General features: G+C 41.0%; 1 protein-coding gene across 2 annotated transcripts in view; it reads left to right on the top strand.

The window, feature by feature from the left end:
• LOC106567780 (ephrin-B1) overlaps nt 1–15,788 on the top strand; it is a 77,905-nt gene that overhangs the window by 41,036 nt on the left and 21,081 nt on the right. For both annotated transcript variants that reach the window (XM_014137507.3, XM_014137508.3), the window contains exon 3: nt 14,703–14,795. In XM_014137507.3, the coding sequence (XP_013992982.1) occupies nt 14,703–14,795 (93 nt within the window). The remainder of the gene's footprint in view (nt 1–14,702; nt 14,796–15,788) is intronic.

Raw genomic sequence — 15,788 nt, 5'->3', positions numbered from 1 at the left:
CTGACCACCATTTGGCAGCAGGGCCAGTCGGCCAGACCACAGGGCTGCAGTAGAAAGAAACAGACATACTGAAGTGATTATACTTCCAGATAGAAAAAAACAATCCCCCAAACAAAAATCCATTTTAGCATGGAGTTCTTCCATGCTAATCATCTCATGCTATTTTCAAAAGACAACACATCCCCTACTTTGAACAATGTATATGTCTATGGAGGTTTTTTGTTGGGAGAACCTATTTTCTAATCTGCACACTGATTGATTCCCTGTTACCCGCCACGGCTGATGGTGACGCATTGTGACAGCTGCCACTCCAGTTGGGGTGGGGGATTGGAGGCCCATGAGTGGGTTTGAGAAAGAGAGCGAGATGTGCGTGGTGTTGTTTGTGTGTGTGGGGATGTGCACATATAGTACGTGAGTCTGCAAGCGTACGTGTGTGCATATGTAATTGTGTGTGTAAGTGGGAGAGTGTGTGTGTACTGGGTGGGATGGTGGGCTGTTGGCAGGACATGGCCATAATCTACTAAATGTCTCTGGAAACTGAGCTGATTGGCACCACAGCCTGAATTTCCATCCAGTGCATTGTAGGGGCAGAAGAGGACATGTGTGCAAGAAAAGCTGAGTAGGGAGATGTTACAAGATAATAAAAACAAGGCCTTATGCACAATAGTACACTTACAAGAGAGGTATTGTGAAAGAAATGCTTGAAGCTCCTCAGAGAACCATAGATTTGAACAATTACATAAATATAATGAGTACAATTTCAAGCAAACAAACCATTTGAATGATTTTTAACATTAAAATGTGACTAGTTATCCCCTTTATGTCTCCCGAGTCATTTGATATGGCCCCTGCTGTTCCAGAAAAACACAACAAAGCCTTCTGAGGCAGCGTCTTTCTGGACCTGTTACTTCCATGGCTCTCACACCATGTGTAGTGCATTTGCTTCTCCCATAATCTGCCTCTTCTCGATTCAGTTCATAAAGCTCTGTGTCTGTAGAATTCACAGTAGCTTTGAAGACCTTCAATCCTGGGCCCGATTACAATTAAACTCTTTCATCATATTACGCTAGCGTCATCTATCGCTGACATAACTTCTCTAAAATGTTACACTCACTGGGAACCTTGATTATAGTACTCGCAACATTAGAATGCGTTACACACAAAAAATCTATCAATCAAGAAAAATAAGACAGAAATGAGCTATTCAAGCAGGAAATCACTGATGCTTAGTCATTGGTTCAACAGGCTGACTAGTCTCTTGTTAATTTGACTCAGTGGCTTGCTGCTTGGTGAACTGGTTTCTATCACAAGGCCCATGTTACTTGTGTATCCAGTTAACTGGTCTCTGTTACTGGTCCAGCTCGCTAACTGAGCTTGACTCAAAAGCCTTCCTCTAGGAATTTAAATGGATGTGAAACACAAACATAGCAAAACAGCTGCTCAGGCATTACTCCATTTTTATGACAGACTGCACCGATCATATATTCCCAATGTTGCCTCATGTCTATTGTCCTGATTCCTCTTGGTCTTCCATTCCTGGCGTAAACCCCCTCTGGAGGTGTCCTTCATAGCAGTTTAGTCAGGAAGCAGCCAGAGAGCCGCATGAGCCTTGTCACTGAGGTAGAGGGAATCACAGTGTAATTGGGCCAGATATAGCACTATTCCCCCCTGAGCACTGTGGATGCAGGAGGGGAAGGGGGAGATTTGTCATGGAGGCTCCCTCAGACAGCTGACTCTAATCTTCAGCCCAGCCCCAGGAATGATGTCATCTGCTGCGCTCCATCTTATCTCTGACACACCATGACATCTCCACCGTCTACCAGTCTGTTTAAGACCTTAAAGTGACAGTCTCTCATCGCACACGGGCCAAGATGCAACGAGAGATACACAACTGGGCCAATATTCTTCATATGTATGCAGTGCGGGCTGTAGGCCATGGGAGAATATGCATGTCTCCTTGCGAAACTTGGGAGTTAATTGTCATGTCTTATACAGTGTAATTACTGTCATTTGGCATCAAATGAAATTGGCTTTCCCTTGACTTTTGAAAGGCGTAAATGTGACAAAAAATAAAAGAGAAAAAAAGGGACTGGTATTGTCTGAGAGAAGATAATGTGAAAAGCATGATCCTGGAAACATTAATGTCATGCTCTCTAGAGAAGTATTAAAAAGCTGGAAAAGACTGAAAAATGAAGAACAGGAAATTTACATTTGAAAGGTTCTCTTTTTATCACTAGTTCAACTGGTCCCTGGATACTCCTAATGTTTAAAAAAAAATCAGGAATAGGTCCAAATGTAGGCGTAATGAAAAATGTAAGGCCTAAGTGTATGTGTTGCACATGTCACAACAATGGCGCTGGAGTGTAGGACTTTTGCTGAGGGTTTAATTATCTAGGGCCTGGTTTATTCTAAAAGAGCCTCTGATTATTTATTGATAGTTATCGCAGGCCTAGACTGCACCTTGAGGGTGAGATCAGAGCCCTTCCGAAGCTGACCGGGATGCATAAGGAAGTTGAATAGCCGGTCACTTTGGAATAAAGAACAGATGATTCTGATTTTGAGGACATAACCCTGGCTTTGATGTACCGCTATGCAGCCACAGCTTTTGGAGCTGGCCCGAGCCAACATTTTTCATATGCCACAGATGAAGAATGAGAATTACCGGGTTCATTTTCTTTTACAGTGGCTGCCATGTGAGAGGGGTCAAGTTTGGGAACCAAGGGGCTTTCCATAGTGGTCGCTATTATAGTGTTGAGAACATCCTATTCAGATGTTTATTCAAATGATGTGAGGTTGTAACTAAACTCCTAAATCTCTGTGTGACCCACAGTGTCAAAGGCTTGAGTTATATCAGACAGAAGCAGTGTGCAGTGAATAACCTTTTTTTAAACTGAAAATAGAAATCAGTCATAGAGTTGTCAGTCACATGAAATGTAAAGGAGTCAGTTGTCCCATAAAATAGTGTGATCCTGTGTGTTAAATAGCAACGTATATCTACCGGATCTGCATTTTTTTGGTTTATCCACTTCCCTGTTCTTGACTTGTTTACTCTCTTGATGTGAATGTAATGGGCGTTTTGGTTAGAAGAAGCATATTTGTCATTCGCTCTCCAGACAACACATTTGATCTCAGGCTTTGGAGTTCCAACAAAGCATATGCTTTCGATTTATCGATTTTATCTAATTGCAAACATAGGCGCTGTCTAGATCATAAGCCAAGCTTTCCTTTTGTTTCCAGAAGCCTCTGCTTTCATGGTATACATCCAATCTTAGATCATTTTATTTTTGTTTTTTTATGAACTGACCTCATTGAAAGCTTGAATTTCTTAAAAGGGGCCCAATCAGCAAACTACTTTCGACATTACTCGTCTGTAGAGCAGTTCTGTTTTAGAGAAAGACTTTTACCCTCTTCTCTCCTTTCACTTGTGAAGGGGTGAAGATGAGAATGAACTAGCTTTGTTTAGCTTTTTATGAGATTCCTGTGTGGAGCTGTGGAGATGATTAAAGTTGACCTTTGCTTCTTCAGAGAGTAGCTGTTGTTTCAGTTATTGGTCAGTCTCTGCTTCTTCAGAACACTGAACCATCTGCGCCTCCACATGGATCAGATCCTCTACCTGTTGCCATAGCGATGTCCCTAAGGTAGTCACCTTGGCCTTTGGGGGCCATAGAGTGAGGCATGATGGGACGTAGTGATGATGCGTGTTATGTAGGGTAATGAGTGCGCCCCCTGCTCCCTGTGCATACACAGCTGAAACTAAGGCTAATTTAACACCAATTCCTGCTTTTAGGGAGCTGAGGAGAGAGAGTATTAAGTCAATGCTCTTTCAGAAAGCTCACAGTGTAAGATCAAGCTTGCAGAGTTCCAACAAACTGTCCAAAAATCCTGGATATATTTTTTAAAACATTTAAATAAAATTGCTTGGAGAAGCCTTAGAACACGCACCGCGATTATAAATGGTAGGCTACAGTTCACTATTTTGGAACAATGTAATTTTGAATAATAGTCCATTACGATCTGAAATTTGAAAATGACTGCAGTAGTTGTGTTCACTTATATATCATTAAGATAAATGAGCGCAATCATAATCAGAGAAAAGTGTTGCTGCTAATGGGATTTCTAGCTGGATGTGAAATTCCTCTTTTTAAACCATCCATCTCAGTCCTGGCCAAAGAATCGGTTGTTGTGGAAAGTATTTCAGGGTTTCACAAGTCACTGTTGACTTTAACCATCAATCGATGAAATCAGAAGGGCACTATGAAAAGGTCAGTGCTGGTGCTGTCAGATCCATCATAGACAGGGAGCACATTGAGGAAAACCAGGCACGCCCCAATCTACTGTCATTTGTCTTTGTTTATGAGCAACAATAGAGTGTGGAAGCAAAAAACTAGCCTTCCTCCCAGTCTTTGATGTCTCAGCAAACTCTCTATTGATGCTCTAAAACAAATAGATGTGCTAACATGGATATTGCTAGTCGCTCTCAATTTGAAAATGTCCAACACCTCTCCACAGATCCTTACAAATATTAATGTTGTCTTCCTTTCTCATTACATCTGAGAAAACTGTAAGCAAACACTCAGTGGGCATTCCACCTTTCATTCTATGAATTTACTTCTCAAGTTGTTTAGAAAACAGTTTTACTGAAATATTTAAAAAACGACATGGTGCTAAGACTCATGATTTGTTTTGTATACCATTTATATCAGTAAAACGTCTTAAGTTGAAGTTTCTGTTGATGTTATCATAATATACTGGAGTCTCTCTTGGAACAGTAATTCAAAGTGTTAGATATCCCTGTAGAGTAGATGATAGTGTGTCCTTGGAGAAGATATTTGAGATATGTTTACTCAGACCTCAGAGTCACTCAGACAAGAATAACTATGAGATAATTGTGAAAATATGCTTCATCATGAATTTCCTTGTGTGTTCTGTGTGTTGGAAAACCAGCCATGTCAGGTTTCCTGGCTTCTCAGGCTGTATGATAGGGAGTGGCTTGTATACCACCCACACAGTTAGACAATCAATATTAAGTGGTACTTCTGCGTCCAGAGACCTGGTACAGACTGCTGTGGGAATACACGTTGAGCTGCTTTTACAGTGTCTCTTGTGTGGTAAGTACTTTGTCCTTTAAAAGACAATTTGTTTTTATTAGAAATAGAAAACATCAAGAAAAGTAGAGAAGCCCAATGATAGAAACAAAACATATCTATCACGCCCACCCAACAAGCACAACCAAGTACATATACACACCACCAAACTATGTAATATGTCCTAAGTTCTACCCCATGTATTCCTTATACCAGTTTGGGAGCAGCTCCATCTTGTCCAGTATATAAGGGTCTGATAAGGTTTGTCCCACTGCTATCTCATTGCACCATTTGCACTGATCCATAAATGCTCCTGACATCTATTGGATTGTAGAGGGCTGTTTAGTCCCAGGGCTGTCAATCCTGTACAGAATGGATTGTGCGACTTTACAGGGAGCAAGTTAAGATGCCATTTTTCTCATTTAAACATCCATCACTTTAACATAAATAAAAGATAAGGATATAGTCAGGACCACAGTCCTGGGAGGCTGTGATTTGTCGATGGAAATTAGTGGAGTCTATTGGTTCAATGAACCTCCTGCTGGGTGGGGGACCGCATGACACTTTTATGTGTTTCCTATCATAGACAATGCTTGAGTTCAAATATCAAATGACAAACACTCTGCAGCACAGTAGTTGAGGAGGAGTGAGGACACAAATGTTTGAAGAACCCATATATCGGTGGATAGCAGTGTGTTTTTGGGGGGTTTTACTATCCTTGTTGGCTACCAGAATTTGTTTATTTTATTTATTTTATTGAACCTTTATTTAATTCACATGGATATCCCTGAAATCATCACAAGGATAGTAAAACAAGGAAAATCCGGACAAGTCCCCACAAGGAAAAATGATATTTTAGGCTTAGGGGTTAGGTTTAGTGTTGGGGTTAGAATTAGGCTTAGGTTTGGGGCTAGGGTTTAGGTTAGGGGTTATGGAAAATAGGATTTTAAATGGGAATCAATCGTTTGGTCTCCATAAGGATAGTAAAACAAATGTATGTGTGTGTGTGTGTGTGTTTGTGTGTGTGATGAAATATTGTAGGTGTTCTAGACTGAGGTAGTACAAAGTTTTATATAGGTGTACCATAAAGGTACACAAATCTGAAGTCTTTTTTATGTTTGTCTCACCTGTTATACTGAAGATGAACTGCAGTATGTTCATAGGATGTGATGTGGTGAGGCATGGCACTACAATTATGCTGTATATACAGTAGGATGGGGGTTGTCCCCATATTTGAGTTGTCCCATGGAAAAAGAGTTCAGAGAGTGTGAAGTCCATCTGGCGGTATAATATAAGGCATTTAACAGATGCTTTTATCCAAAGCTACTTACAGTTATGCAAGCATACATTTATATATATAACATTTGTCCCGGGAATCAAACTCACAACCCTGGCGTTACAAGTGCAGTGCTCTAGCAATGCTCTACCAAATTAGCTACAAAGTCCCACAGTACACTAAATATCACATCTGCGTATTGGAGAGGGAGTGAATAGACGCTAAAGCACTTCAGTTCCAGTGTTAGAATGCTGGCAGGCTTCTCTCTACTGGAAGAAAAGCGATATGTGAGGCTACACCATTCAAGTAATATGCAATTTCCATCTCTACATTGCGCCAAGATTTCTGTAGGAAAAGAAAAGAAAGAAAGATCTAACTTTGTCCCTAGAGAACACAACCTAAGTCAAAGGTTCTTGCGTATACCTAAATTCTGCCTACTTAAAGAAAATCTTTTGTTTCATTTGAGGGATTTCGTCATGTTTGGAAGTATGCAGCATAAAGATAAATATGTGCACAGAAAATAATAGGTTAAATAAATATGTTGCCATTACGTTCTACTTTTCGCGCCACGATTTCTGTTTTAATTGCGTTCTGAAACTGTTTTGATCCCATTCTATTTGATCCCACTCTACGTGAATCAGTTTGGACAAGAATGAAAAATGACATCCCCTCTCAACCATTGTAAACCTTGTAAAATCCCTATTTTAGTATGACCTTGAGAATAAAGGATCTTTGAAAGCTGTATTCAGCAGTATCAAATGTTTGTTTTCAGTAGTTTTCAAATGAATCCCTTCTGGTGTCTCTTGAAGGCTTGAATATTATCTCTGTAGTTTCCTTCGAGCGAAATCAAATAATCCCAGTTTGCAGGAAGAGCCTTCGAGGCATCGTCTCCTCTGTCACTGCAGCACAAGAGTTTGGGTTTCAGTGAACAGTGGTAGAGAGTTACCCAGAACAAGTCTTTTGGGGTCTCTCCAACTCACTATTTCTGTCAAAAACGCTGCCTCACCAACGGTAAACAATTACAGTGCCTGTGCATCATCTTTAAACATGGGTTACAGCTTTGATCTGTGCTCTGTGTGTAATTACAGCTATGCCCGTTAAACTGTGGATTTGGGCAAAACTAGTCATTCCCTGGTCCCTGTCAAGCTCAGACAACCAACCCAATACATAAATGAAGTCACATGGAACCGAAGTAAATGTTGACTTTTCAATTTACACTTGACTGCTGTCAAAATGAAAAAAGACACATCTGAGGGATTTTCATTATTGCTACCTTGCTGGAGTGTTTATAGCCATACAGAGACTTGTTGTGGAAATATTGAGCACATGTCTCTCCCGGATGTGCTTGAAAGACAACACTCATAACCCACAATTAAATGTCTGTTCAAACACAGGCACCCTCTCAGGCGCCCTGTATCCACCTACAGCCTTCTTAGCAGCCATGGGGACCCTCACAGATCCTGCTGACAGGTTCAGCGGGAGAAATAAAAAATGTGTCTCCCTTAATTTCTTTCAAAGCCCTGCTTTGGTTCTGATGTCTAGTAGTGAGCCTGTGGTCGCATTCTGATGTGAGGCAGGGAGACGGTGGCGGCGGCAGAGCTGATCTCCCCCCTCCTCCCCCTTCCTGGTCTGGGACTCCCAGCTCCCATGGTGCAGCTGGCACCCGGGATTTAAAGGTCGTCCTTAATATCATTGGCGGAGCTGAGTGTGCTGTAATCTCGCAACAGCGCTGAAATCTCCCCTCCAGACCCTCAGCTTAATTTGGCAGCAGGCTGGTCAACTGTGCCTGATCTGATGGGACAGCCTTAGGCCTTAGCCACTCTCCATTGAAGCCCAAAAATAACTGCTTCCAGTCCTAACCCAAATCTTTAGCATCTTAATATCTTACTGACCGTAAACATGGCCAAAACCAAGCTTCTCCCTAAAGATAGAGTGAGTCCAAAATGTTCTCAACATTTCACAAGCATATAATTATAATTATAATCTGCATAACATACCACAGTTTCTTACTTTTCCAGATTTTCATATGTTTTTCTGTATGGACAGAGTAGCTAGCTGTTAATGTTTCCAGTATCCCCTGTGTGTCTGTATGATGTGGGTCAGAGTAGCCGTGTCCTTGTCTCAGAATGCTGAATCCCACTCCAGTTTCTGTCAGGGTGGCTGCCTGGCGTAGTCCTTGGAACACAGTTGTCAGTGCTCATCTGGGAGTTGACCCATTCTATCCCCTAAGCCTATCACTCATCAAGGCTTTTTAAAGGTGCTTTGCACTGTTTGCTTGCTTTGTGTTCTCTGTGCCTTTCCTGGCCGTTTGTCCCAAGGTTTTAAAGCGGTGGGTCAGTGAAGGTCTTGTCACCACTGGAACAGATTAACTGTTTGTCAGATGGGGCAGAGCTCAAACATCTCAGATGGTGTTTGGGGCAAAGATGCCACTAGTAGTTACAGTAAGTTACAGGAAATAATACAGAAGCTGTGGCCTAAACATTATGGGCATGTGGTCCTGTATACAGGAGAGTTCTGTAATACCCCTAAATTAATATGTAATAAAACATTGTTTATTGAGGAATTTTTGACATTTTTGCAAATGTATAATAATTTCAGTACAGATGGACCTTGTATGCCACATGTTGATTCATGCATGCATGAGTACATGTTCTTGCTCAGTGAACACTTGTACAGGACCTTGTACAGGTGCCTGTCTATGCATTTTAAAGAAGCATGCTACAGAGCACATTGAGAATTCAAAATGGATTGCATGATTTTTTGTTTTTGGAGGGTGTCTTTGTTATTTGATCTAAGTACACATAGAAGATCCATTTTTGGACGTATCGTGTTTGCTTCTAAAGATTACGTGCGTTGGTGTATATGTGGTGATGTGGTATTGGCTGCACTCAGAGGAACATCCATACAAACTGAAATGACAGTTAAGCTTGGAGAGATATCTCAGTATGTTGTTTGTTGGCTAAATGAGGATAAACCACAGAGAATGCCAACCGTATAACAAACTGTCTTGCCTCATAACCTCACCCACAGTCTTACAATGAGTAAACAAGTCTCCCTTCAGATTGGCTTACGTTTAAACAAGCAGCACAGTATCCGTGCTGTTGCAGTTGCATACAAGTACTGTATGATAGCCTGCTAGATGATGCATGCTTGTCAGGGACTTTTTGTCCTCGGAGCGAAGACAGAACCATAATTCAAGAGGAAACATGTTGGAGTTAATTAGAGGTGCTAAAGGAAAAAACCTAGAACGGCACACCATTTATTTTAAAGTCATGACAGAAGCCTACCTCGGAGCAACATACTAAAGCATATAGAGCATATTCTTGGCAAATTAATGATGTGCTAATGCCAGTTGCTTCCCTCCCCCAGTGGTAAGGAGCCAAACAACCATGCTATGATTCAAACGGAAGGGTATTTTTTATAATTTGTGTCCTTATCTTGTGGTAGCTATACAGTAGGGAGAGTGGGGAAGAGGTCATCATTTCATTGAGTCTGTGAAGAAAGACACCACATGGAAAAAGTGGTGAGGAAGTTGGGTCCAAAAAACTGATTTCACCAAGTTGTTGTGGTAGAGGTTTCATGATGCTTCTATCTAAACCAAAGTAGATCATTTTAAGATTGTGTTATACATCAGTTGGGGTCTCTATAAGCTTCAATATGAGGTCCTAAACCTAGCATGAAAGTGCATCCTTGTAGCTGTGTGGCCTAATATACCGTAAAACAATTAAACGCAGTCTCAAATAGACGCCTGTCACTTTTAATAGCTGGGCAACGGCACACATTTCAGCAAATAAACATCTCTTTCAAATAAACGCTGCGTCTAAATTAATTGGTTACGAAGTTACTGTGAATTACCATTAATTGTTTACGAGGTTTAATGTTTGATTTGTTACATAAAAAAATTCAGTAATGACTCAACAAAAATGATTGCGATCAAAATAGATCTGCCACTGTTCAGAAAGGTTTAGACTAGGCCTTCTGACAGTACAACGTTGAAAACAATGGAATGCAGAGAAAATAAAGAAAACATGGCACTTCTACTGTATCAACCAAAAAATAAAAATAAAACTTATCCATTTCACATTTTAACAGTATCTCACTCCAAGGCTTCATGATCATGGAGATCAAAATGTAAAACAATATAACGGGAATAAACTATCAATTTTCAGTTAGTTTAAGTAGAGATACTTCATCAAATATCCTTATCTGTTATCGCCAGTAAGAAACTGGTAGCCATTGGTTGCTAACAGCAGAGAACTGCTAGCTACAGTACCTGGCGATCACAAAAACAGTCAACAACTTCAGGAGTACAGAACCCGAGAAATTGACAGATCGCCCTCTAGTGGTGAAAGTGACAACGGGGAAAAAATGCTCAGTCAGAGGAGAGTAATAATTATTGTCAAGGAAAAGGTTATTTTTTTTCTCAAAATAGAGACATACTAAGACAAAAGAAGAAGGGACACAGTGTGTAAATGATAATTCATTAGTGAAATTGATTCAACAATTAACTATGCAAATGTGATTGTGTTGATCTGCGTTCGGGAAATAAAGATAGACATGGTTTTTAAAAGGTGGTGGTAATATTTCATTCAGTGCAGACATTTGTAGGTGGCTTAACTCAGGGTAAGTTGTGCCAAGAGACCACATTTTTTTGGACAAGCTTTGTTTTCAAAAGTGTAATATTTACATGAATTCTGATTATTTCAAGGGATACACAACATCCTGAAATATATTTGGATATTTTTTTCTCTCGCCAAATTATTCAATATTTCCCTTGACGGAGTGATGCTGAATGTAAAAAAATTGCTCAGTTTACCCCACCCTTTCCTAACTAATTTTTATCTTCAGCAACATATATTAACGAAGAGTCCCATCTCAGTCATATAAACATACATTTACATTCTGATACAATACAAATGCTATTTTCAGTTTCACTAACCAAAGGTTTTTCTGTCTTTTTTGTACTCTTGCATTAGCTCACTCAATGGAATTGAACAAGCTATAATAGTAGAATTAAAATAATTCTCAGATCTGGACTATGCACTATTTGATCCACATTCTTTGCATATAAATAAACATTTGTCCTGATAATTTGAGGTGGTAAAATACCAATAGTTTAGTAATGTTACAGATAACAGAGAAGAGGTGTTTTTATAAACTTAAATCATTGATCTATTGGTTAAGAAGGGAACTTTTTGTCTACAGGCTGTCAGGCAAGACGTGTCCCCAGTCCCTAAACTAATCTGTTCATTTCAAGATGTCCTCAATATGTTTTTGGTACACTACAATACAGTTAGGGACAAACGACTACATTTTCCTAGTACCCCCAAAACGGAAGAGTTTGAGTATTGTCCTTGAATTTTTATTTTATTACTATTTTTCCAGACTCTGTTTCATTGCACGAGTGCAGTAGCTTTGTTGAAGGTGAATGATAGAGACCGGTGTTGTTGCAAGACAGATATCTTTCCAACATCTCAGAGCCCCATAAGTTGTGAAACGTGACCCCCTAGTTCACTTGAAAACAGAAGTCAGTTTCAGCAGCTGTGGAAGAGATGGGACTACTGATGACCTCGTCCCCACACCCTGCTTCATATCCTGTGTTAAATGATGTTTTCCCAGTTCAAAGGTTGGCCTTGACAGTCCTTGAACCAACTAATTGTTTCCTCATCGCAATGGTGAACAACAGTATACAGTGTTTGCAACAATAGCAGACAACTTGCAATGCATGTTATATAATTCCCTTATCCTTCCTCAGTGATGCTGTGATTTCCTTTCCTAGAATCTAACAGTGTTTCTTTGATGGGCAGCAGAGTGGGCCATATTTGGAGGCCTTGTTGGATAGAGTTGTCTGTCTCTCTGCCCTACTTCTCGCGGGCATGGTGGCATGCTCACACTGTGCATGATGACTCGGTCGGAGCCTGGCACCTCTCCCAGGCCTATGCATCTTAATAGTTGTGACATCATTCAAGGCAGCAGGGCTCTCTTCCACTCACCGCCTCAACCTTCCACTAACAGAGTGTTAAGGATCCATTCTGTAAACTAAAACACAATTTGTTCTTCGGGTTAAGTGCTGTAAGCTATTGATTGCTCCTGTTTTTAACGCATCCGTTCTCACTTCATGAGTGCTCTAAACCTAATAAGACAATCCCACATGTTCGATGACAGAATTCCCATTGAACCTTATTTAAAAGTTGATCTATCAAGTGAAGGGTTCTATTTGTGGAATACAGGACAACTATAGGATGTCTGAAACAGTTGGTTTCTAAGAAACATGCTGAGTTTACTTCGTGGTCAATGCAATCAGAAAATACTAATGAATTGTCTAGGGTTTTTCTTCCCTTGCTCCATCAAACCATTCAAGGTTAGCTTGTCACTTTTATTTAAAGCCAACATTAGTTTGCTGGGGCCTCTCTCGGTTGATGGAGAGGTCTCAATTGGTAGTAGTAGTGAAAGAGAGTAACAGATATTACCCTGCATGATAGAGCATGAAATGTGAAGGAGACGGGCAGGTAATGTAATCAGCTAAGGTCAAGGCTTGTAGATTGATAAGGCTAGGTTCCACGTTTAATCCCTGCATGGGCCAATAGTCAATGAGATTGTCTTCTCACTATACCTCTCAAGCTCCATACCTTAATGAATCAGTTTCCATTATAATGTTTCTGCCAATATATTCAGGGTCTCATTAGTACATTGGCGTCAATGTAAGCTCCTTTTAAACTTTGCCTGTAAAACAAAATAACTCATTCTCCTTTTGTTCTATCTGGCTACGCCATAAGAATGATTTGCTAATCCAAAATGTTTGTAATGAACCCAGTTTGGTTTGTCCTCTGTCTTCTAATTGCATCCTTGAAGAATGAAAAACTAAATGTGGGAAAGAAAGAGAGAAATCGGGTTCACAGGCCTCCCATTCTGTGTTGTTGAGCAGTTGGTGATTTGAGCCAGTGGTGTGGTGGGATACCTCTGCTGGAGCAGCGCCACATGCCCCATTCTCACCGGCCCACCGCCATTGTGACTGGGCTTCACTGAGAGGGGCTTTGATTCTCCTGGAGAGGGACCTTATTAGTCAAACACTCTCCTACATGGCAACTCATTCATGACTCTTAATGAGGGGGGAATCTGGACCAGCTAATAAGGTGGCCGTTCCTTTAGTGCCTTGTGAGGAGGAGAATGGAGCAGATGGAGAAAAAAGCGGAGGTTTCTGGAGGTGAAAATACCCACGGAGCAGGTCTGAAAAGAATCAAACGGGGCAGGGCGGGGCACCGGCTTTCACTGGCATGGAAACCGCCCCCTTGTATCTATGGGCTGAGAGAATTATCCAGAACCCGATCCATATTCACACTCCTTGGTCTTTTCTGTCCCAACTTAGACTAGAGAGTTCCAATTGCGCCCCGTTTCTGTGACTTAAGTCCTTGGGAAGCAGAGCTGACAGGAGCAACACAGGGAGACAGAGACCCTATTGGCTTCCCCTTTCCCCTGGCCTCCTCAGCTCCCCTCAGTGGGTATTGATTTGAAGGAAAGCCCCTCAGAGATAAGGGCTGCAGGCCACTGTGCCACCCAGTCTCTAATTACAGGGCATGCCGAAAGAGAAAGCTAAGCCCCTGGCATTTGCAGCTCGCCATAATTGCTTCTGGCATAACTTGCCTTGCCAAATGTTTGGTACATTTCTTCAGCAAAAAGGAAAGAACAAAAACCTCTTTAAGCTTTGAAGAGGAGGGGTAGAGAGTCAGGGGGGAAGGTGGGTAAAAATGTGATTACCACACATAAAAATGTTGGACTGTGCAGTGTGTACACCTTCCTCTCTCCACATGTATGATTTCAGCAGTGTTTTGAAAGCACCACATTCCCCTGGGATCAGATTACTATCACAGCCATGTCTTAGTAAGAGGAGAGCCCACTCAAGGGCTTTTCATCATCCATTTTCATCATCCATTTCCTTCCTCGTGTACAGATATACACAGCGCCCACAAGAAGAATGTATAAAGAGCCTTGTATTTATGTGGTGCTCAAACTACAACCCGAGCGGACATTACCAGTGTGCAGTTAAAAGATGAAAACCTGTTGTAAGCATCAACAGGTTTATACCTGTATCTACATTATGGGGTTAGAAAAGTGTTTTCTCAGCACAAGTGGTTAGATGATATCTTATGAGGCATGGACAGCAACCATTGTGTAGTTTTCTGAATTATCTATTAAATAATTGCATCCATCAGTGTGCGGTGATATAGCCATATATATAGATTTATAGAGATCCCTTCATGAATGAACAATCAAGCCGTACATTAATTCTGAGTGTCTGTAATTATTATTTATGTTCCAATGCTGTTTCCTGTCTCTCATCACAGCCACTTCCAATGGGACCCTGGAGGGCCTGGAGAACAGGGAAGGAGGGGTCTGCAACACCCTCTCTATGAAGATCGTCATGAAAGTGGGCCAGGGTAAGTAAGCGTCTCTGTGGACTGGCTGGAACACCAGAAAAACAGTAAAAGGCAGTCACAATAGAGCCAGGCAGGATATAACTATGGATGAGTGATAATGAAAGCTTTGTACGGGGAATGTCATTACGAGGAGCATTTCATGAACTATTGTTCATATAGCCAGACAACCAGGCATTGGTTTTTACAGTGGGATACTCCACTCCGCTACTCACAGTGTGTGGAGAGTCATCTAGTGACTTCATCTCTCATAAAATAAGGGCCTCAGACATCACATGTCACTCCATTCTTTACTTTTCTTTTTTGAGAAGGGAAAGATGAAAAAAAAGAAAAGCTCTTGTGCAAATACAGACAGAGACACACTGAACACTTTCTCACACATACCAAAAGAACACTCACACAATGAGAAAATGAAAGCTGTGGAAAATATTCAGGACATTCTCAGAGAGCATGTTACAGGCTACCTGTTGTCCTATTACTTAGACAGCCTGTCGGTCTAACATGAATGAGATTGCTTTGCCTGAAGTGTCCAGGTTTCTCACACACTGTCACTCTCTTTAACATATTTAAACCTCGTCTCTCACACAGTGTCACAAACTCAAATAAGTGTTGACATTGTTATCCAAATGAGGCAGCAGCCTCCGAGTGCTCCTTAACAGAATGTCAATGCATTGAGATAAGTGGGGCAAGAGTTCCCAGGCATTCTACATTGATGTGATGTAGGTTGTCTAATCTGCCATGGCATGCCCCCACTAGCTTTTATAAATAACTCTGTGCAACATGTATATGCATTTGTCTCAATAAATTACTACACTGACAGTGGATTACGAGGCCAACACAAACCATTTCAGCAGAAATCAATGTGATGAAGGATTAAAGACATATACCGCATGCACTATCAGCTGTGTAAAACAGATGAGACCATTGGAAAAAAAACGGAGGTCTCCATATAGATACCATCAATCATCACATGCACTCTCCCTCTCCTTAACCCCT

The sequence above is a fragment of the Salmo salar genome, chromosome 13 (genome assembly GCF_965601325.2).
Source record: "Salmo salar chromosome 13, fSalSal1, whole genome shotgun sequence".
NCBI classification, from domain to species: domain Eukaryota; kingdom Metazoa; phylum Chordata; class Actinopteri; order Salmoniformes; family Salmonidae; genus Salmo; species Salmo salar.
Note: the sequence above shows the minus strand (reverse complement) of the source record. Positions and strands in the feature narration are given on the sequence as shown.